This window comes from Ostrea edulis, chromosome 2, assembly GCF_947568905.1.
Source record: "Ostrea edulis chromosome 2, xbOstEdul1.1, whole genome shotgun sequence".
Lineage (NCBI taxonomy): Eukaryota > Metazoa > Mollusca > Bivalvia > Ostreida > Ostreidae > Ostrea > Ostrea edulis.
This window is the reverse complement of record NC_079165.1, coordinates 60,523,001-60,547,964: the sequence shown is the minus strand read 5'-3', so window position 1 is coordinate 60,547,964 and position 24,964 is coordinate 60,523,001. Positions and strand designations below refer to the sequence as shown.

General features: G+C 33.9%; 1 protein-coding gene and 1 long non-coding RNA gene across 3 annotated transcripts; one reads left to right on the top strand and one right to left on the bottom strand.

The window, feature by feature from the left end:
- Positions 1-4,661: 4,661 nt before the first annotated feature.
- Positions 4,662-18,262, top strand: LOC125678245 (ubiquitin carboxyl-terminal hydrolase 46-like). 2 transcript variants are annotated; one of them, XM_048916526.2, is made up of 9 exons: positions 4,662-4,800; positions 6,393-6,473; positions 6,779-6,998; positions 10,036-10,116; positions 11,054-11,181; positions 11,324-11,484; positions 11,786-11,918; positions 12,166-12,309; positions 14,808-18,262. In XM_048916526.2, the coding sequence occupies exons 1-9, from the start codon at positions 4,798-4,800 to the stop codon at positions 14,907-14,909; spliced, it is 1,053 nt and encodes a 350-aa protein (XP_048772483.1). In that variant the 5' UTR covers positions 4,662-4,797; the 3' UTR covers positions 14,910-18,262. The 2 variants fall into 2 exon arrangements, with proteins under 2 accessions (XP_048772483.1, XP_048772484.1); XM_048916527.2 differs by having other exon boundaries at positions 4,703-4,800; positions 11,057-11,181.
- A 4,157-nt stretch (positions 18,263-22,419) lies between these two features.
- LOC125681479 (uncharacterized) lies at positions 22,420-24,696 on the bottom strand. The gene is made up of 3 exons (XR_008800100.1): positions 24,587-24,696; positions 22,766-22,880; positions 22,420-22,670 (listed from the first exon to the last, which is right to left on the bottom strand). It is a non-coding gene; the product is annotated as an uncharacterized LOC125681479 (long non-coding RNA).
- Positions 24,697-24,964: the final 268 nt, after the last annotated feature.

The following is a 24,964-nucleotide window of genomic DNA, read 5'->3' as shown; positions in this document are numbered from 1 at the left end:
ATTACCAAATACTACGTAAATATTGTCAATGAGCAACTCTAGCATCTTTTTCTGTTAACTTCAGAGTGCTTGTGCGTAGAATTAGAGTGTTTAACGTATTATTATTATATGTATATTTTTATAACTGATTACAAGATAAGGATATTTCCGAGTTCCACTTTTATTGAAAGAATTGATGTCAAAAGTCCAAGTCTGTTGCCACAGGAACCGGTGATATTGTCTGGCCGGGATGACAACAGTAGTGGGCTATACCATTACAACCCCTAATAAAGGAATGAAACGAGTTTTTACCCAAAACTTCCGATTCAAAATAGCTTTGAAATTTAGCTTTTATTAATACCCACCCCCATATTAAAGTAGATCGGTAAAGTTGGCTACTAGTAACCAGCTACTAGTAACTGGATACTTAAAAAGAGAAAAGTTGACTACTAGTAGCCAGCTACTTGAACCAGGAAAAGTTAGCTACTAGTAGCCAGTTACTAGTAGCCAGCTACTAAAAGTAAGAAAGGTTAGCTACTCGTAGCCAGCTACTACAAAATATAAAAGTTATAATTACTGATAGCTCGCTACTAGATAAAGGTTAATGAGTTTGAAAATTATTATCTATCAGATTTATTTCTAAAGAGGACGAGGAGTCGTATGATATTTCATGCTCAATTATCCCCAGTTACATAACGTTGCAATGCAAAATACGAATAAACTTTTTCAACTGAGTATTTACTTTAAAAGTGATACGGATTGAATTCAGACCTTCAATCATTTGATATACCATCCATTTTGAGATATCTGCTACTTTTACAATTTGATTCGAGTTACCCTGAAATTTCAACATAAGTGTGAATACCGTAAGAAACTTTATGTTTAACTTTTTAATGTTTGTATTAGATATCTGACAAATTTACGACTATACATATGGCAAGAAGTGATAAACGGTGTTTTGGTACGCCACGAATATTCAGATATCGCTCTTTAGGAAATCAGTTACTTATACATTTTAATTATCGGTACAATGAAATTTCAAGATCCGTGTGAATACCATAAGGAACTCCGTGTTTATATCATATATTTAACTAACTTACAACGATACGTATAGCGAGTAGTGATATTTGGTATCGTGATATGTTATCAAATTTCAGATATCACGCTTAAGGAAGTCAGCTACATATACCTTTTGATGGCAGGTAAACTGAAATTTCAAGTTTTTCGCAAATATCTTAAGGAACTCCTTGTTTGTATTAGATATCTGACTAATTTACAATTATCAAAGTGAAGAAGAGTGATATTAGGTATCTTGACATGCCATAAATTTCCAGATATCACGCTTAAGGAAGTCAGCTACTTATACCTTTTGATTCCTGGTAACCTGAAATTTCAAGTTTTTCAAAATATCTTAAAGAACTCTGTATTTGTATTAGATATCTTACTAATTTACAACTACTCACGGGAAGAGGTGTGATATTAGGTATCTTGATATGCCATCAATTTTCGGATATCATACTTAACGAAGACAGCTACTTATACCTTTTGATTCCAGGTAACCTGAAATTTCAAGTTTTTCATAATATCTTAAAAAACTCTGTATTTGTATTAGATATCTGACTAATTTACAACTATCTACGCGAAGAAGTATGATATTAGGTATCTTGATATGCCAACAATTTTCGGATATCATACTTAACGAAGTTAGCTACTTATACCTTTTGATCCCTGGTAACCTGAAATTTCAAGTTTTTCATAAATATCTTAAAGAACTCCTTGTTTGTATTAGATATCTGACTAATTTACAACTATCCATGTGAAGTTAGATATCTAATTCAAACAAGGAGTTCTTTAAGATATTTATGAAAAACTTGAAATTTCAGGTTGCCTGGATTCAAAAGGTATAAGTAGCTGACTTCCATAAGGGTGATATCTGGAAACTTATGGCATGTCAAGATACCTAATATCACTCTTATTCACTTTGATCATTGTAAGTTAGTCAGATATCTAATACAAACAAGGAGTTCCTTAAAATATTGGTAGATATATCTTTAAGATATTTATGAAAAACTTGAAATTTCATGTTACTTGCAATCAAAAGGTATAAGTATCTGACTTCCTTAAGGGTGATATCTGAAAATTGTTGACATATCAAGATACCTAATACCACTCCACTTCACATGGATAGTTGTAAATTAGTCAGATATCTAATGCAAACAAGGAGTTCTTTAAGATATTTATGAAAAACTTGAAATTTCAGGTTACCTGGAATCAAAAGGTATAAGTTGCTGTCTTTGTTAGGTATGATATCCAAAAATTGATGGCATATCAAGATACCTAATATCAGATTTTGTCATATGTGCATTGGTAAATAAACCAGACATTTAAAACAAAGACGGAGTTCCTTAAAATATTTCTAAAAACTTTAATTTTCAAGTTACCTGCATTCAAAGGGTATAAGTAGCTGACTTCCTTAAGGGTGAGATCTGCAAAATGATGGCATATCAAGATACATAATACCACTCCACTTCACATGGATAGTTGTAAACTAGTCAGATATCTAATACAAACAAGGAGTTCTTTAAGATATTTATGAAAAACTTGAAATTTCAGGTTACCTGGAATCAAAAGGTATAAGTAGCTGACTTCCATAAGGGTGATATCTGGAAAATGATGACATATCAAGATATCTAATACCACTCCACTTCACATGGATAGTTGTAAATTAGTCAGATATCTAATACAAACAAGGAGTTCTATAAGATATTTATGAAAAACTTGAAATTTCAGGTTACCTGGAATCAAAAGGTATAAGTAGATGACTTCCTTAAGGGTGATATCTGGAAACTTATGGAATGTCAAGATACCTAATATCACTCTTCTTCACATGGATAATTGTAAATTAGTCAGATATCTAATACAAACAAGGAGTTCCTTAAAATATTGGTAGAACACTCGAAATTTCATGTTACTTGCAATCAAAAGGTATAAGTAGCTGACTTCCTTAAGGGTGATATCTGAAAATTGATGGCATATCAAGATACCTAATACCACTCCACTTCACATGGATAGTTGTAAATTAGTCAGATATTTAACACAAACAAGGGGTTCTTTAAGATATTTATGAAAAATTTAAAATTTCAGGTTACCTGGAATCAAAAGGTATACGTAGCTGACTTCCATAAGGGTAATATCTGAAAATTGATGGCATATCAAGATACCTAATACCCTTCCACTTCACATGGATAGTTGTAAACTAGTCAGATATCTAATACAAACAAGGAGTTCTTTAAGATATTTATGAAAAACTTGAAATTCCAGGTTATCTGCAATCAAAAGTTATAAGTAGCTGACTTTGTTAAGTATGATATCCAATTTTTTTTGGCATATTATAATACCTAATATCACACCTCTTCACGTGGGTAGTTGTAAATTAGTCAGATATCTAATACAAATACAGAGTTCTTTAAGATATTTATGAAAAACTTGAAATTTCAGGTTACCAGGAATCAAAAGGTATAAGTAGCTGACTTCCTTAAGCGTAATATCTGGAAATTTATGGCATGTCAAGATACCTAATATCACTCTTCTTCACTTTGATAATTGTAAATTAGTCAGATATCTAATACAAACAAGGAGTTCCTTAAGATATTTGCATAAACTTGAAATTTCAGTTTACCTGCCATCGAAAGGCATATGTAGGTGACTTCTTTAAGCGTGATATCTGAAAATTGATGACATATCACGATACCAAATATCACTACTCGCCATACGTATCGTTGTAAGTTAGTTAAATATATGATATAAACACGGAGTTCTTTATGGTATTCACACGGATCTTGAAATTTCATTGTACCGATAATCAAAATGTAACTGATTTCCTAAAGAGCGATATCTGAAAATTCGTGGCGTACCAAAACACTATCTATCACTTCTTGCCATATGTATAGTCGTAAATTCGTCAGATATCTAATACAAACATTAAAAAGTTAAACATAAAGTTTCTTACGGTATTCACACTTATGTTGAAATTTCAGGGTAACTCGAATCAAATTGTAAAAGTAGCAGATATCTCAAAATGGATGGTATATCAAATGATTGAAGGTCTGAATTCAATCCGTATCACTTTTAAAGTAAACACTCAGTTGAAAAAGTTTATTCGTATTTTGCATTGCAACGTTATGTAACTGGGGATAATTGAGCATGAAATATCATACGACTCCTCGTCCTCTTTAGAAATAAATCTGATAGATAATAATTTTCAAACTCATTAACCTTTATCTGGTAGCGAGCTATCAGTAATTATAACTTTTATATTTTGTAGTAGCTGGCTACGAGTAGCTAACCTTTCTTACTTTTAGTAGCTGGCTACTAGTAACTGGCTACTAGTAGCTAACTTTCCCTGGTTCAAGTAGCTGGCTACTAGTAGCCAACGTTTCTCTTTTTAAGTATCCAGTTACTAGTAGCTGGTTACTAGTAGCCAACTTTACCGATCTAAAGTAAGGTACTTTCTTATTCTGATCCAGTAATTTCAATATGATTCCATTCAGTTAATTATAGCCAAGAATATTAATCATTGACGCGTATATATCTTTCTCTGTTCCCTTCAACGTGAACGACAGTCTGATTAAAATCAAACCCCATACGCATTATCATATCACATGAGTATAGGGTCTGATTTGAACGGGTTCTGATATCCGGATATGATAAATCCCCCCGAGATTATTTTAAGACTTACAAATATACAACATGGAGGACATTAACCGATAGGAGATGAAAATAAGAATTTTGAAATAATATTAATTCACCTAAATCGAGATGGTAAGTAATTTTAATATACTGCATGCCAAAGTAACAGTGTTTTCTCTTGTTCCTCTCGCTCCTTTGCGTAACCCAACCCCGTAGGCCTATTATAAATAGATCCTCGACTTGCCGTCAATTTTGTATAGGCCTATATGTAAACATTTTGATTTTCATAAACTGACTAAAGAGGAGGAATTTTGTCAGCAGTTATTATCATTAGTTTGTTGGAATAACATGAGGTTATAAGAAATATAAAAAAGAAAAACACTTCCAGGATTTAAATAAATGGGGAGGCGGCGATAGAAGGAGGGAGGGGGCATGCAGGGGAGAGCACAGAAAAGGGTAGACGGAGAGAGAGAGGTCCCCTCTCCGTCCATTGCCTACCTCCGCGCATGTTTATCCCATATATACTTAGTACTTATGATATAGCTAGGGAAAGTGGATTGTTAATGGAGTCAGTTGTGGACATCTCCACAATTTAATAATTTTTTCGTTTAATATTAAATCAAATACTGGCTAATCTATGGGTAGTCTGAAAAATATCATGTTTCAATTTTTAACAATATCTTTCTTTTATACTACATCAATTCAAGTAGCAGTTTTCAGTATGTCTCTGACATTTGATATACATATAGAGTAAAATCATTATAGCCAATTCAATGATATTTTGTCTCATCTGTGCAAAATGTGTCTAGAGAACAACAAAACATAAATAATGCAGAACTAACTTATCGTGACAGAAAATAGTCAATCTAATTAAAATCAGATCTTAGAATATGCTCACAATCGCTACAATAGGATCTGACATATCCCCATAGGGGGTCATGTCCGCATGACCTTTCACTTGGAATATTCATGAGAACTATCAGCCAGTCAGATTGCGCCATACAGACAGTGATGGCTTTTTAGGCGGTTCCTGGCAATTCATAAACAAATTGCTTCTCTCCCACGAAGTTTATTCCACACTGTAAAATTGTATATTCTCGCATAACGAATTTTAAACTTTTGCAATAATGCCAAATCTATTCCGTTCATACAAACAACAAAACTTACGATATGAAATCTTCCCAAATTAAATTAGTTGTGAATTCCGATTTATGTATGAATAGGTATGGATATGATTTGAATAGTTTTCAAGATAGCTACTTAAATAACGCGATGAATATAATGCCAGTCGATGTAAATGGTGCATTGTGACGTCGCATCTAGCTGCGATGTGTTTTCTTTCAAACCAAACAATTGCAGCTATTTTCCTTGGATTGTGAACACCTACGATTTCATAGGTGACGTGATGATTGGCTAACATAAAGTTCACATGAACATGACCCCCCAATCGGGTTATATCAAATCTTCTTATGCAGAGTATACGGCGTGGATCAAGGAAGTCTGATTTTAATTAGATTGAGAACATAGTAAAACAGACATGTTAGCATAGTTTCATCATATCATTCATAACTAGCTACATATAATCTTCACTAAAAGTTCTGGGATGATGCAATAATCCACATCACTTTACTTTTCAGTTAGTGTAAGATTTAATATCGACTGAAAAATCAGGAGGTAGACATGAACTAGATTACAGTTTAAATCATTTTTATTTTTTTTTTCAGGGTAACAATGCTTCCCAACTAGAGAAAGAAATCGGCTCTGAACAGCTTCCTGCAAATGAGCATTATTTTGGACTTGTTAATGTAAGTTTTAGTACTAATCATCATAGCAGTTAGAAGCATGAAACATTTTGCTGAGTAATGGTCACATTTTGAAATATGTTGTGTCATGTAAACTGGAGAAAAATGAAGTCTTGGCAGGGACAATATGTAATGAAATTTAGGAACTCCTCACAAAGAATTGATGTATTTTTCAATACTATGGTAAATATTGGAAACTCAAGTTGACTATGCTTCATTCTTCTCTCCATTATCAATGCAGCATAATTAACCATGTGTTGTTGACAATGATATCAGAACCAGATATTTCCAATGATTTCTTGTTTTAGTTTGGGAACACCTGTTACTGCAACTCAGTTCTACAAGCCTTGTACTTCTGTCGACCGTTCAGAGAAAGAGTTCTTCAATTCAAACAACATCAGAAAAACAACAAAAAGGAATCTCTACTGACATGCCTGGCAGATCTTTTTTATAGCATAGCTACACAAAAGAAAAAAGTGGGCACCATTGCACCAAAGAAGTTCATAACTCGACTGAGGAAAGAGTATGGTAAGTGTCAACACTTTAGAATATGTCATTCAACAGGATTAGAAGTTCAGAAACTTACTGTAGGTTCCTTATTATATATGTCAGTACTTAATTTGGCAAAATAGCCGTACAACTTAAATTCACATGTACTAAACTCAGAAAGACTTTGAGCAGGTAAGGGTGGAGTTGGAGTTTGTAATAATCCAATTTTTGCTTTCTTTGCAAGCTTTTCAATTTAATTCTTGTTTTTTGGTTGTTTTTTTTAGGGGGGGGGGGAGGACTTTTTTCACCATGCTTTGATTTAGGAAGCTGAAATTGGTATTTGATTTTTTAATATATATTTACAGATCAAGTTCACAAATTATATTAAGAATGGAATTGACAAGTTGCTTTACATCCTGATTAATAACTAAGTTTAAACAAAATTTTGGTCTGGAAAACTATGTAAAATTACTTTTAATTTTTTTTAGCAAAGATTTCACATAAAAGAGATCAATATCAAGGCATTTGTTGAGGAGAAAGACACTGTATGATGTGTAATACCAATACACTAGATGATGATGAGCATTTGTAGTTCTCATGTATTTGTACTAAGGATTTCAAATGAATGGATAAATAACTTCTGTAAGAATTTTCCTAACATGAACAATCCAACATTAAAAGTTGACCTGGATCATGATCAATAAAGTTGTACAATGCCATAAACAGTCAAGTATTCAGGTACCCTCTGTATTTATAAACAGTCAAGTATTCAGGTACCCTCTGTATTTATAAACAGTCAAGTATTCAGGTACCCTCTGTAGTTATAAACAGTCAAGTATTCAGGTACCCTCTGTATTTATAAACAGTCAAGTATTCAGGTACCCTCTGTATTTATAAACAGTCAAGTATTCAGGTACCCTCTGTATTTATAAACAGTCAAGTATTCAGGTACCCTCTGTAGTTATAAACAGTCAAGTATTCAGGTACCCTCTGTATTTATAAACAGTCAAGTATTCAGGTACCCTCTGTATTCAAGCCACCATTTAAAAAAAGTATAAGACTTTGTCACAATTTTCATTTTTTAAAAGAAAGAAATAATTTATTTTACGTCTCATATTGTATCTTTGTAGTATTGCGCATCTTCAGTATTTTCATGATCTAATTTCACAATATATGTTATGAATAAGTATCCACATTGGTCTATCATGTATTTAAAATGAATCTTGTTGTTAAAGTAATTATTATGTTTGTCCTCAGAGAGCCCTTGATTGGTGAATAAACATGTTATAGTTGTAAGAAGTATGCATGAAATTCCACCCTACACATGTAAATAAAGCTCCAACATTTCAAACCACATTATTAAGAAAAATCTACTTGATGTTTTCAACATCACAATTACTGGATATACTATTACATATATATATATTATCACTACAGTAACTTGATCCGAAGAGTCGGATCACGTCGAGTTGACAGGCGCGGATCATCAGATCACACGAGACGCGAAGCGTCGAGTTTGATCTGATGATCCGCGCCTGTCAACGAGACGTGATCCAACTCTTTGGATCAAGTTACTGTAGTAATGATAAATTTATTATATACCCCTATGCATTTTAAATCCACATTTATATGATACTAAATGTAATCCAAATTATCAAAAATACAGACATACAGTGAAATTATGTTTTGTGTGCAGTTTTGTTTGTGACGCGGCCAATATTTTAAGCAAAAAACGTTGCGTTGATGCATTGTGACGGCATCAGTTTCAGAGGATACTGATACGGAATTAGAAAACCACAGTGTGGTGATCCGGAAAACCGGATCACACGCTGTGAAATCCACAGTATCAACAAACGATACATTGATGGGTATATAATAAAGTTTAATATTATTGTCTAGTCATTTTCAGATCATGGTAAAATAAAGGTCTAGTGTACTTCCTTAGTTACAAATCTCGATCCTTTATCAGGAATGGTTGAATAGAAGTGCATCAAATGTTTAAGTAAAACATGGAAATCACAGGGAAATATTAGCATTATGGAATTTTAAAAAAAAAATCAATAAACAATTTATACATTAAAAAAATCCAAATTATATTGGGTACTTATTGGTGATAATAAAAATAAAAGAAGGAAACAAAAACGACATGTTCCAGGTGAAATTGAACAGCTCTCAAATGTTTTATTTTGACACTTATTTCAGGATTGGTTTGATGCTTCATACTTTTGGAGTGAATTTGAAATAGAGATTATATCACAGTAATTTTCTGATTAATAGAAGCAAATAACATGATATTGTTCACACCAGAAATGTATTAGAGTAAGCATAACACTGAGAAATACTAATGTTAGGATATTTGTAAATGTGCACAGTGACTGAGCAAAGTGCATAGCTTCTCTTTTGGCAAAATTATTTTATCAGTAATTAGGGATCAACATTTTGTTAAGCAGTGATTTATTATGCAGAACTGTTATTCAGGTCCTTACAACATAAGGTATCTTTCGTTATACATGTGTATGGAATGAACTCTGTTAGAGATAATCGTGCGGTATGGGATCTCAATTAGCTTAATTTTATATATCCTGATTCGGCAATGATATCGGATTATCCCACTTAGGATGTCAAATCTCTTTTGGGCAATTTTACCTAATCTCTTGAAATTAAAGTGAGACAAGAGGATTTTTGTGAATTTAACATGGATGTTAGTTATTGGTGTACAATAAGGATCTAGAGTGTTTGCCTGTTGTACCATGAGCAACAAAATGCATTCATACATGCATGAAGCTAAGTAGAAGGAATAGTACATCATTATTAGCCATGCTTAACTGAGTCCAGGGGTACCTACCCTACCTCAAACATATTTTAAATGGAAACAATAGGCATGGTTTTTACTGGACTGCTTATTCTTTAAATAAAAAGAAATAGTGTCACTGTAGTACCGAATGTTTTACATTTTTGTTTCAAAAGATAACCATTACATTGAATTTGAGAATATGAGCTTGAAAGGATTGACATTTACAGAAACAAGGATCTAAGGATATACCAGCAATGCTGATTGAACATTCTTGTTTTTCAGAACTCTTTGACAATTTTATGCAGCAAGATGCTCATGAATTTTTAAATTATTTGCTGAACAGAGTTTCAGAGCTTCTTCAAGGTGAGTTTAAAACTTTTCTGAACATGCACAATGAAGTTACTAGGTTTTATTTAGAATCTCAACAACCTTATTTACTTGGAGTAAACTTTTCAGTGTTAATCAATGGAAGTTTGAAAGGCTAAATGAAATAATCTGATCCTTGTCTTAACTAGTTTGCATGTACATGTACTTGAATAAATTTACCTAACATTACTGTTTCAACAGTGTTCGAAATTAACGATAGACCGAGTCTACGTCAAATGACACTGGCCTATGCCAGTTGTAATATTGAGATAGGCCAAACTGTCTATGCTCATGTCCTAGGTTTAAGTAGAAAAAAATTATAAATAGATGAAAAAAATATGACAATGTTTTGTTGAATTGTGGTGTAAAAATTGCAGCATGCTTAGAAAAACCTAACCAATGTTCCATTTTGTGCTTTCGAAGTACATCAGAAGTAAAAGTTTTGAATTTGTGTTATTAGTATCCAATGTTACGGTCTATGCCAATTTGATGAGGTCTATGTCATATTGTTTTGGCATAGACCTGAGGTCTATACCAAGTTTTCAGCCAATTTTGAACACTTACAATATCACTGCATCCTGTTTATCAACACTTTTCTATGATGCATTATTTCAGGACTTTGCAACCGAAAGTCTTTTGTTTTTTTGTATTTGGAAACATTAAACATAGACAAAATTCAGAAGAAGACACCTAAAGGTTATCAAGTCAAAGGGTCAAGGTCACAATGAGCTAATAATTTAGGGAGTTTGTGTTAAAACTTTAATGTTTTTCAATCAACAAACTACTTATATTACTCACATGTAGATTTGTTTGTGAAAGAAAGATTTTGCAGTCTCTTTTTCAAAGACCAAAATCACAGTTGCTTGTAATATTGATCATATGAGCTTACAAGAAGGCCTTTGAAGTTTTGTATTGATGGATGTTTTATTTTCAGCAGAAAAGCAAGGAAATAAAGGCAAAACAAATGGAGCAGAAAATCAGAATAAAACAGAACCAACTTGGGTTGAAGAATTATTCCAGGGCACATTTACCAATGAAACTCGTTGTCTCAATTGTGAAACGGTGAGTTTGTCACCAATCTGCAAATTGTTGTTTGCAGACATTTTTACTTGTACATTTATACATGTACGCAATCACAGCATGGCAGGTATCATTGTCTCTTACCACCTGATCCTCCAGCACAAAGTCCTTTTTTATGTTGTAGGTGAGCAGTAAGGATGAAGATTTCTTGGACCTCTCTGTAGATGTGGAACAGAACACTAGTATAACACACTGTTTGAGAGGCTTCAGCAGTATGGAGACTCTTAGTGCCGAGCACAAGTATTACTGTGAAGTGTGTTGCAGCAAACAGGAGGCTCAGAAAAGGTGTGCACAAACTTTATGTTCTGTACTCTGGTACTGAATAAAACTGTATTGGTAGAATATTAATTGGATATGTTTCACTGATTATACACCTGTACTATATTTTCTAAACTGAATGAAACATATTATGTTTCAAATGATTATTAAATCATTTTGACTGTATTAATTTGAATTGAACTTATTTTATCGATGTTAAAACATCAAAAGAATTAGGCAAAAGTTCATAAACTTAGATAGCCTTCTCCCATGATGGATGCATATATTAACAGTTTGATGACTTGATGACTTTTTTTTTATTTCCTAGAATGAGGGTGAAGAAACTTCCTCAGATTTTAGCTCTACATTTAAAAAGATTTAAGTACATGGAACAAATGAATAGGTTTACAAAGCTCTCCTACCGCGTCGTCTTTCCACTTGAACTTCGACTGTTCAACACGGTAAATAAATCTGGCTTTTAGTAAACTATATATAATTTTACATGAAATCCATTGTAGGTGAATGATATGATATATTGTAAATGAAGAAGATTAACGATGTGTATGGATTAACAAATTGTGTTTCTCTATTTATAAGACTTTGTTTATGTCTCTTTGGGAATAATTCCATGTGTTAAAAGGATTTTATACAGATATAAACCAGGCATCCTATGATAAGTTATTTCAACGTTCTATTTTATTTTTGTAGTCTGATGACGCCTGTAATCCTGACAGAATGTACGACCTTGTTGCTGTGGTAATACACATAGGAAGTAGTCTCAATCGAGGTCATTACATCAGCATTGTCAAAAGCGATGGCTTCTGGTTGCTGTTTGATGACGATATTGTAGATGTATGTATCAGACTTTAAAACAATACACCTAAATGCAAGTCTAAGGAAATGTTATGCTGATTAGTGAGAGGCATGTGAGATAACTTCAGGCGAAGATTACTATAAATCCAAAACAATCCTAAACAAGCACGCTTTTTATGCTCATATTTGAAAGGTGTAATTGAAAAAAAAAAAAGAGAATAAGATGAGGAAAGAGGAAAAGATGTACACAACATGGAATCTGAATTCATGTCACATTATTTTGTAAATTTTAAACAACTACTGTATACTCTTAAATTTTAAAAGATTTTCGACTCATTGTTGAATCCACTTCAGTTTCTTAGTACATCGTAAAATGAATGTACATTTGTACATCAGTTTGATAGTGCATCGTAAAATAAATGTAAGTGATACTTTGAATATGTAAAAAGTTCTTTTATACTTTATTCAAATGCATATCTGATTATGAGATACTCATAAATTGATTATGATATTTGCAGTTCAAACAAAAATCCTTCGGAGCAATAAATTGCATATTAAATTACATTGCACTTTACTGTTGGTGTCATTATGTAACAGATTTCATTATGTCAGAGTAATCTAGGCATTGTTAGCTCTTCTGAGCCGAAGGCTCAAAGAGCTAATGCTATGGCCATTTGTGCGGTGTGTGGTGTGCGTAAACTTTTTAGAAAAAGGGCTATAACTCAAGAACCCCTTGGCCAATTTTTTTCAAATTTGTTACAGGGTATCATTGGCCCAAGGGCTTTCATACATACTAAATACAGGGATGTGACCCTTTAACAAGGGGAGATAATCAGGAAAATACAAACAAAAGTAGTGGTTGCTAAAAAATCTTCTTCTCCAGAACCACTGGGCAGATTATCACCAAACTTACACATAAGGATGAGGATATGTTGTAGATTAAAAATTGTTCAAGGCATTACCCTGGGGCAAAGGGCGTGGTCTCAAGGTCACTTCAAAGTTGACCTAAATTTATATTTCCTTAAATCTTTGATATTTTAGTCATTATAAGGATTTTGACAGTTGATGCATCTTAGGACCTTGTGTCAAGTTGTCTCAAAAGTAGGTCACGGTGACCTACTTTTTGAATTTTGCAGGTATTTATTTTAAAATTAATTTTGATGCATATCTTGGACACTTTGAAGCCTATGATCATCAAAACTTGTCAGTTGGTGGATCATGGGACCTTGAAATGCGTCAACTGAAAAATAGGTCACCGTGACCTACTTTCTGAATTTTATGGCTTATCATTTATAGATATATTTTAAGTTGTTATTTCAAATACCGAGAGGTTTAGAATCATCAAATCTTGTAAGTTGATGCATCTTGATGCCTTGAAACATATTTATAAAAAAGTAGGTCACAGTGACCTACTTTTTGAATTTTGCAGATATTCAAATTTCACATTTTCAATTTTAGATGCATATTTTGGGCACTGTAAAACCTAGGATCATCAAACTTTGTCAGTTGATGCGTCTTCAGTCATCGGTTTGTGTCGACCAAAAAGTAGGTCACCGTGACCTACTTTTGGAATTTGACAACTAAATTACTATAATTCAGACACTATTTGACCTACAATCATCAAACTTTGTCAGTTGATGCATCTTGAGTCTTCGGAGTGTATCGACCAAAAAGTAGGTCACTGTGACCTACTTTTGGCATTTGACAGTTATATATATATATATCAGTCACTAATTGACCTACAATCATCAAACTTTGACAGTTGATGCATCTGGAGTCTACGGAATGTGTTGACCAAAAAGTAGGTCACCTTGACCTACTTTTGGAATTTGATGGCTATATTTATATATCTCAGATACTATTTGACCTACAGTCATCAAACTTTGTCAGTTGATGGGTCTTGCATGTTCGAAGGGTTTCGACCAAAAAGTAGGTCACCTTGACCTACTTTTGGAATTGGACGGCTATATTTATATATTTCAGATACTATTTGACCTACAGTCATCAAATTTTGTCAGTTGTTGGGTCTTGCATGTTTGAAGGGTGTTGACAAAAAAGTAGGTCACCTTGACCTACTTTTGGAATTTGACGGCTATATTTATATATTTCAGATACTATTTGACCTACAGTCATCAAACTTTGTCAGTTGATGGGTCTTGCATGTTCGGAGTTCGCTGACCAAAAAGTAGGTCACCATGACCTACGATTGGAATTTGACAGCTATATTTCAATATTCAGATACTAATTGGCTTAAAATCATCAAACTTTGTCTGTTGATATTTCTTGGGTTCTCAAAATGTGTAAACCAAAAAGTAGGTCACATTGACCTACTTTTTTTGAATTCTTAGGATTTAACTAAAGATTTAGAATACTAAGAGGCTAAGAATAGAAATGGTGGGGTTGTACAATTTATCAGAAGAGCGATTCTAGGCCCTTGGGCCTCTTGTAATTAATAATGGAGCAAAATAGTTTTGCTTTCCTTTTACAGTTTTCTCGGGCAGTGCTTGATTTCTGAGGATGTTACTCTAATTTTGTAGAAAATAGACTCCAGTACAATAGAGGATTTCTATGGAATCCCTTCAGACCTGCAGAAGAATTCAGAGACTGGCTACATTCTGTTTTATCAGTCAAGAGAGTAGAGTGCAATGCAATCTCACCACTGTGTAGCAATCGACTATGTCTGGCATGTTTTTGCTGTTCATCAGCTGTTTAGAGTGTATGTACTTTTATTCATACTGTAATTTATGTCACATTGAAGATGAACTATTTCGTAATGTATGTGAATCAATGACCAAAGTATTTATTGATGTTCCTTACATTGTTAATTGTGATTCAACGGGTCATATTGTTATGACAGAATTACCTTATTTCTCCAAATGTGATATTGTTTTATTCACATTCAGTCAGAGTTGTTATTCCATTGTGTAGGGTATGTCTTTTGGTATGTCTTTTTAAATCTTTCATGGTGTGATAATGGTTGCTTAAATTTTCCAGAAAGTTGATTAATAATTGATATTGTGATCATGTTTACTTGGGTATCATCCCTCATGTGCATGGTACAAGGATGTTGAAATTTGTTACATGCTGAATGATGTACATATTTAATTTTCTTGGAATTGAAGAATGATGTTATTTAATTGCAAGCTAATGTGTAAAAGATTCATTGTCTGATTGTTGATTGAGTACTACGTAATATCAGATTAGCATTTAAATTGGACTGGACAGCTGTTTTATTTATATAAATGTATATTTTTAGCTTGCTTGGACTAATGTCCAGAGAGCTATTGACTTTGTGATACCTCTGATATCATCACATTATTTTTTTTGTTTTTTGGTTTTTTTTTGTCAAATTCCAATCACTTTTGAAGTTTATATTGAATGACTTTAATATTTTTAGAGTAGCTCTCAGATCTAATCCCTTAAATTTATGTTATTTTTTTAAAATGTATTTTCAAGTTATTAATAAGGTTATTCATTAAAAAAAATTGCTTTTGGATGATTTTTTTTTCTATATCCTAATATTTAAAGATATTTATTAGGCAAGACTTTCCTATGTCAAGGATAGGGTAGCATTTTGTACAGATTTTAGTAGATTTCCATCACATCAAAGTCGACAATATGCTTCGAAACTACATGTACATTGCATTATACAAATTTTTAACTATCATGGCAAGCTGTCTTCACGGATTATAAAGTGTAAACTGACCCAAAACAGGTTATATTGCATAATATGCCCCAAAATTGAATTCATTCCTTAAATACATATGAATTTATCATAAACTCGGGTATTTACCTGCTATTTTATGCATCATAAAATGGATACACTGTCCAAGAATGAATATTATCATGTACATGTATTCACTTTGGGCATTTTTGATATCTTCAATCATAATACAGTTATAGTTGTTAGTAAAGATTGTGCTGGACGTAATTTAATATGTGTTTTATTCCCCTATTTGATCAACTCAGAAAGAAATGTCTCCCGTCTCAAAATATTTTATTGCTGTATCTCGAGAAAATTTGAAAATTGATATTTCATATCAAGTGTGTGAAAAAAATTTTGTGATTGTTCACCAAAAGCATATGTCTTTGTTCCTTTGTAACAGTGATTAGCCCACTTAAACTCATTCTTTACAGTTTTTGCTGAAACGTAGGACATTTTTCATCTTTACCTACCAAAGCATAACATGATATATCAAAATGGTGGATCTGGAGGGGTCATTATGGACTGCTTAAATGCCCTGCTGTGTCAACAACTGCTTCAAGATCTGCAATCAGTTCGACTGTAATAATCTTGTGTTGACTGTTGCAATATTGTCATCTTTGTGATCAGAAGTGACTGTTTCTGTTCACTGATATCGTTTATCTTGTCAGACACCTGCTAGCTGTCATGTAGATGCAGATCTTACTTCCTCATTTAAATGTGCTTCTGAAATTTCACTGGTACAATTAAAATTGCAGACAATGTTGAATTTATGTAGAGCTTTGAAATTGTGTCTCTCTTTCTCTCTGTTGAATTTTCAAATGATTTTAGTGTCTGGTTTATCACTCAGCATAGCTGAAATTCTGATTAAAGTTTGTCTGACATTTGTCTCTATGAGCTTCTCACCTTGTCAACTTAACACTTGTTATTCACAAAAACCTCTGGACCATTTCAAATATGCTTAGCACAAAGCATCCTTAAGTGAAGGGGGTTCACTCAGTTTTGTTCAGATCAAGTGTCTACAGTCAAGGAAAGGGAGATAATTGAGAAATAATGATAGTAAGGTTGATCAAAGCTGCTTTTCTCAAGAACCACTGAAGCAGAAAAGCCGACCCTACATGAAAGTTTCTTTATATAATGAAGAATAAAGTTTGTTTAAACCATGGGCCCTGGTGCCAGTATGGGCCACAATAGGGGCCCAAAGTTTTACATAGGAATGAATGGAACCACATGGGAACAATTCAGTGAATTGATATACATGTACAAGCTTTCACACGAAATGTAGATTCAATTTTATTTACACCATCACCTGTGGAACCACAATAGGGTTTAAATGTTTACATGGGAAAATAATAGTCATGGTCAATCCAATTAAAATTAGATGGATCCTGTATGTAACTGAGTGGATCGAATGCCTAATTTTAATTGGACTGCCTTAAGAGTCTTGGTGGGGCCACAACAGGGGTTTAAAGTTTTACATAGGATTTTTTTTTTCAGTAGCTTCTCGAGAACCATAAAGATGTAATTTGTCAAATTATTTTTTGAGTATCCTCATGTAATGTGAGATTAGGATTGTCCACAGCATGATTCATGGGGTCTAGGTCAGGGCTAGAAGTAGGGATTTAATTATCTCAAGATTGAACCACAAGGACAAACTGGTTCAAGGGCAAACTATGTCAAATCATAGTAATATGCATTCATCATTCAAGAGTTACCTAAGCCAGGGTGGAGCCATAATATAGATTTAGTGTATTATTAATGAAAATGCAATGGCTCAGGTGAGAGATGTGGCCCCATGACCTCTTTGTTTTAACATTTCATTCCACTTTACTTTGAAATTGAGACAAATTGTATGAAGATATTACCTTAAACTTCATGCTGTCAGTTTTAAAGGTCATTACTGTATGTCTTCTTGCATTACGTGGCTCTTGTATATATACTCAAGACTAACATCTGAAATTGATACCAAAATGCACCAAGTTTATGTGCTAATCACAAATATCTGTATTTTGTGTTAGTTATTGACACGGAACCATGGTGACAGGTAATGAGAAGCTAGTGAAAAGGGGAGGCATGGATTGATATCACTGAATGTTGTGGTCCCAGCATTGCTTATTTTACTTGGCTATCAAGTTTGTGATATTGTCTTGTTTGTGATATTATTGCTCTTACTGTGTAAATAGATTGTGTGAAATTCCATGCATGTTGTACAAATGTAGATAATTTTTGTGTACAAACATGATATGTATATTTGATAACCAAGATTAAAAAAAAAGGATATGTTAAAAAGTGTTTCTGTTTTTATGTTCATAGCAAATTACTCAAATCAACAATTGTTTATTACAATAACCATGCACCTTTATATTTTGCTTTGGAGTTTTAGTGTATTAAGCACAAACAGTGCTCAAAAGATGTGCAGGAAACTTTGAATGTATTCAATGTAAATGGAAGGTAGGAAAGACAAAGGTTTTATTATGGAACCCCCCCCCCCCCCCCCCCCCACATTCTCTATTCAGGTGCTTTACCAAGTGAACTACTGGTGTCTGGACACTGGTGATCAAAATTGGCTGACTACCACATCCCTCCCTCCCTAAAGGTCTTCAGCCCCCAAGACGAATAACTAGGATCTTTATATTCTTACGAACATTTCAGTTCCAGGGGCTGATATATGGCACCAAATATGATAGGAAAGGAGTAATTGATGATGAAGCAATCACAAGCCTCCTACGACTGGTAATCAACTAAAAGCTCGACAACCCTCCCTCTAACGAAGAAGTCGGCAAAGCTACCAAGCAGTTGACCATTGGGAAAGCTAATGCCATCGATCCCTGCTGAGGTTTACAAGACAGGTGGTAAACCAATCTGCAATCAATTGACAAGTCTGTATGAGGCCATGTGGAACCAAGAGCATTTAACCCCAAGAGTTCAGAGACACCACGATTGTCCACATAGATCTAGAAACATAAAGGGAATCATCGGTCCTGTGATCCCTCCTGTTAATAGAATTGCCCACATCCTCCTCAACCGCTTGCTGAAACACCTTGAGCAGGGACTCCTCCCCTAGAGTCGGTGCGGCTTCTGCGCAGGTCTGAGAGTGAGTGAAGGAACAACGGACATGATATTTGCCGCCCATCTGAGTGAGCTCCAGGAAAAGTGCATGGAACAGCATTGTGACCTCTAAATGACCTTTGTAAACCTGAGCAAGGGCTTTGATACAGTCAGCCAAGACAGACTCTGGAAAATCAAGGAAAACTAGTTTCCCAAGTACTTTCATTGATATGGCATTAGTGTTGTGTCTTAGCCCTGACATATTCAGCATGGTGTTTTCAGCAATGCTGTCGGACACTGATCCTGGCATCACATCACGACAGGAGCCAACACAGCAGAGGAACGCAAGTCCCTCCAATCCGAGCAGAGACTTGCAGTGCACAAGGCTAGAGCCAACAGCACAGCACCTACCCACTTTTGTCCTATCTGTGGGAAAGGCTGCCTCGCCCAGATCAGCCACCTCCTGACACACTGCAGCAATTCAGCTAGAGACTAGATGTCATGGTTATTTTCGACATCGCAAAAATATATATTTCTATTTCTACCCTTAGATCTATATACTATAACTCTGGATGTCAATTTCAAGGAACTTGATGTATTAATTAACATGGGTGTCAGGGTAGAAGTAATATATTTCTAAGTGAACCTCCAAATGATATCAAAACTGCTGAAAATTTAATAGTGAATATTGGAATCCTAACATTTCATCATAAGAGGATAACATATTCTGCGAAATTTGTTTAAAAGTATCATTTATTCTTGGCAAAAAAGGGAGAGGGATACAATTAGAATCACAAATAAAATCAATAGAACCACTACTCCATTCTGAAATTAACATGATCTATAAAACAAAAACTCGAGAAATCTGAACATGAAAATAATGATATAAAAAATGTGGTGATTTATATATATTCTAGGTCTAGAGCAAAGATGCAGTTATTCATATGAAAAATAATAAATTTCCAGGCCAAGGTTGTTTGCCCACTTATGAATTTTATAAAATGTTTTTGAAATGATATATATAGCAGGTTATTTATATGCATCTTATGTTTTTTAAAACCTATTGAATATGCCATCTAGTGAATGCAGTATTATTTCAATGATTTTCAAAAAAGGTGAAAGGGACATTATCAATCAATAAGCGTTTAAACAAATGTTACCTATAATATATTTGCACTACACGTTTACAAAAATTAGTATTTTAGGTAAATCCGAAAGTATAAACCTGGATAAAATCAACTGATTCATTTGTCACTGTGTGTGTTTTATTTCGGGGTTAGACAACATTTATCCGTGCTTTTCTTTATGGAGCGCCAAATTAACATAAAATTGAAGATATCATCAATTCAATTATTGCTCTCTTTAATTGAATTAATGCGTGCATTAAATCAATTATTGCTCTCATCAAATGAATCGATGCGCGCTTCAATTCAATTATTGCTCTCATTAATTGAATTAATGCGCGCATCAATTGAATTAATGAGAGCAATAATTGATTTAATGCACACATTAATTCAATTATTGCTCTCTTCAATTCATACAATGCTTTTGTATAAGGAATTAATGCGCGCAACAATTCAATTAAAGAGATCAAATAATTCAATTGTGGATCTGTCGAATTGAAGATATCTTTAATTATAGAGTTGCTCTCTCTAAAAGAATTATTGCTCTCTTCCAATGAATTAAAGATATCATTATATCAATTATTGATCTCTTCAATTGAATTGTAGCACGCATCAATTCAATTGTTGATATCATTAATTCATTTAAAGAGATCATTAATTCAATTAAAGCGCGCGTCAATTCAACTGAAGAATGAATGCTATCATCAATTCAATTAATGCGCGCAATAATTCAGAATTGAAGATATCATTAATTATTTGAAGAGATCTTTAATTTAATTGTTGCGCGCATCAAATGAATTGATGATATGAGTTTAATATGTTAATTTGGCGCTCCATGGGAAGGTGTGGGTTCAGTTCTCGAGCCCAGCACCGCATCAAACACAAGACGTTTAACATCTATAGGTATTGACTGTTTCTTCACCAGCACCTGGCATTAAAAGTGAAAGACACAGTTTTGATTTATTTCAATATGCAAGCACACCTACCTAGTGCAGATTCAAGTTTCTTCAAATTGTGGTCCCCAGAAGTAGGGTGGTGCCAAATAGGGGACATTTTACATTGATTTTGCATACTAGGGAAACATTTTAAAAAATCTTCATCTCAATGATTAATTAGCCAATATGCGGCAAGCCTCTTCAGGTAGTCCAGAATCAAGTTTCTTCAATTCTGCCCTGCCCCCCCCCCCCCCCCCCCCCCACCAATGGAAAATTAGAAGTTTTACATTGGAATATAAAGCGAAACATTTTTAAAAAAAAACTTCATCTCAATAAAAGCAAGGCTATGATTAGTCATATAGATATCGCAAGCATCTCCAGGGAGAGCAGATCAAGTTTGTACAAGTCTTTGACCCCACCCACTCCTCCCCAATAGAATTTCAAAGGTTTACAAAAAATATGTAGGAAAACATCTTTAAAATTCTTGGATCTGAATAATGTCAGGATAGCCATGGTTAGTAAATCATATTAATATGGAAGCATCTCCAAGCACAATCGTAACTACTCGGCTATTTCCCTAACCGCAAGTGAAAAGGACGAGCGCGTGTTCCGATTGCTCCAAGCAGTGCAGATCGAATTTGTGCATGTCTTGATCCCCGGGGGTAGGTTGAAGCCTTAATAAGGAAACATCTTTAAAATTCTTCACCTTAACAACCACAGGAGCATGGTTAGTTATATTAATACACAAGCATTTTTCTGGTGGTTCAATTTTTAATCAAATGAGAGGTACGGTAGGGTCACATTGAGGATCAAATATACAGAAAAATTAATGAAAACATCATCTTTTCAAGGATAACAGGGCCACACTAACTCATGTCAAATTGCAAACGTTCCCAAGTTGGGTAGATTCAAGATTTTTAACAAGTTACTAGAGTTGGTAAAGGATAAGGGGCATTGTTAACAAATCCCACACAATAACCGTTTAAATGTGTAACAGTATTTCATATTGATCACCGATCGTAATAGATGAGCCATACCTGATAATTTGAAGAAAAAAATACAGAAAAAGGGGGGGGGGGTCCTGTCCAAAAGTACCTGTGGTACAAATATGGATATGTTCAATGAAAAACATGACACATAAAACATATAAATAAATACCATATTTTATTGTTGAAAGATGTATGAATATTGCCAAACCTGTATGTAACGAGACACAAGTGAAAACTTTCTTATCAAAGTTTGTCTATCATTTGTGTTTTAATTTAAAAATTTCAAACATATCTTGCAGCATATTCCTATTCACAATTTTTTTTAATGTTTGAGGGGGACAATTGCTGGAAACAATGTTTTCTTGTTATGATATGCCGCAGGAGGACTGGCTTTAGGACTGCGAATATCTGTCTTCCGAATACTAGGAAGAGCGACGCCCCTATCGTGTTTTATCGGATGATGGGCTTTATCTGACGCCCCAGTGGAAAATTCTAGACGTCTGACTTCTTCCAGCAATCTTTTTTTTTCATGCAAATTCATTACTTCTTTTTCCATTTTAAAAATCCTGGATCTGGTAGTCACACACTCTTTTCGCAACATCTGTAAAAAAAACAACAACATGAATTGAATGCTTATATGTTCTGATCTAAATGTAATTATTATCCAGAAAGTTTTTGTTATCAAATCTTTTATACCTTAACTCCTCCAATCGTCTGAGGTTTGTCGGAATTAATTCGTCCAAGTTTTCTCTTCAGTCCTGCGATCTCTAATGAAGTTCTCGTGTAGAATTCATACAGGAAATCCTGCGGACTGAAATCAACAAGTATACACACAAATGAATACGACAGCATCTCTGATACCAAAATGATACATCTTACACACCTAGACAGAATTCGTACATTTTCCTATATATCTTGCATTACATTACTACACTCAAGGATCAAAAGTATATTTCCTCATTTTTAGATTTCACTATATAGCCAAGGAATACACTCATGAAAACCATGTTAGACCATGGTTCCACATTTCTTCTTAAATCATCTATACAGAAACTTAAATATATACTTAGTCCAACACTCAAAAGTTATATCGGCGGTTTGTACTTTTCTAAAACAATCACTAGAATTAAGAAATGAAAGCTCGACGTCGGTTTAATAAATGAGTAAATTTCTTACATAACATCTATTGCATATTATAAGCGAGTGTATGTGTATGTATATATAAGTACGTGTGGAAGCATATGTATGTGCATATACAAATGTATATATGCAAAGTGAAGATAACGAACAGTGATCAATCTCATAATTCCTATAAGCAATACAAAATAGATAGTTGGGCAAACACGGACCCCTGGACACACCAGAGGTGGCATCAGGTGCCTATAGGAGGAGTAAGCATCCCCTGTTGACCGGACACATCCGCCGTCAGCCCTAAATCCTGATCAGTTAAACGGAGTTATCTGCAGTCCAAATTAGTGTGCCAAGAACGGCTTAACAATTGGTATATATTATCTGAATGTTATTGTTCCTAATTTGTTCACTTGTTTGCTTGACCCATATATATATGGGTGTATTCTGCAATAAAGTATTATTACTAACTATAATATACTCATTACAATTTTCATATTTTAAAAACGTCACCAAAATTTGAGAATCATTGTTCTCATGATGAAAATTTCAGAATATATGCAGAATTCACTCAAAATTCATGACAAATATTACTTTATTTTCTAAGGATCGATTTATGAATTACGAGGTAGACTTTTTTTATTTTAATGTTACATGTAATTGATATGAAATATGTAAGACTAAGTTCAAATAAAGTTCTTACAACATGGTTAACCTAGTGAGTGTTAAAAACTGTAATACATAGAAAAATAACAATAGCAGATTTCGATCTAAGCGATTATGCAGGATTTGTGAATTTTTTTTATAGTGATGGCTGCAGTAGAAATATTTCTATCAGTGCTTTAAAAATTGCATTATTCAATGAATTATCACAGGCCTCTGAATTTCTATCCATACGCTAGATGATGTGTAGTAAGGGTGATATCCCCTCTATATACAATGCCTAAATTTATACATTAATGTTGTATTCTGATTGTTTGTATATTGTTAATCGTCCCTCTCGAGAATTTTTCACTTATATGGAGACATCACCATTGCCGATGAAGGGTTGCAAAATTGAGGCCTCTGTTCGGCGCTTATGGTCATTGAGCAGGGAGGGATCTTGATCATGCCAAACCTGCAGTGACACCGGACCTCAGTTTTTGCGGTCTCGTCCCATTTAGTCGCCTCTTACGACAAGCAAGGAGTACTGAGGACCTATTCTAACCCGGGTCCCCATGGGATAATTTTGTACACACACACATATATATATAGGGGATATACATATATCACCCTTACAACACATCTTACGGCGTATTGGAATTATATAGTGAAAATTAGCAGTGCAGAAATACTTTAAGTTTTGACCTTGGAGTGTACAACAAATAAGAGGATCTATAGAGAACTTACGTGAATTCTCCGAGATCGGCAGTCAAGAGAGCACGGACATCGATATCTGTATTATTCTTCAGAAACGTTTCCAATCGAAATGGAAACGCACTGGAACCAATCTCAATCATCTATGTTGTAGAATAGAAAATAAAACATTAAACCACAAAGTACAGTATTATACATACACAATCATTCAGTGTACATTTTCTGATACAATGTAATCAGTGCAAATTGGATGTTCTAAATTATTGAGTCGAGTATCACTCGATTAGTAGTAAATATTTAATAAATAACTTTACCTTGGAAATATTTGACAGAATGTTTTGTGTTCACATGCAATGAAATGTTTTCTCTTTAATTGTGACGTATTAATCAAAAACGTCATGCAGTAATGGA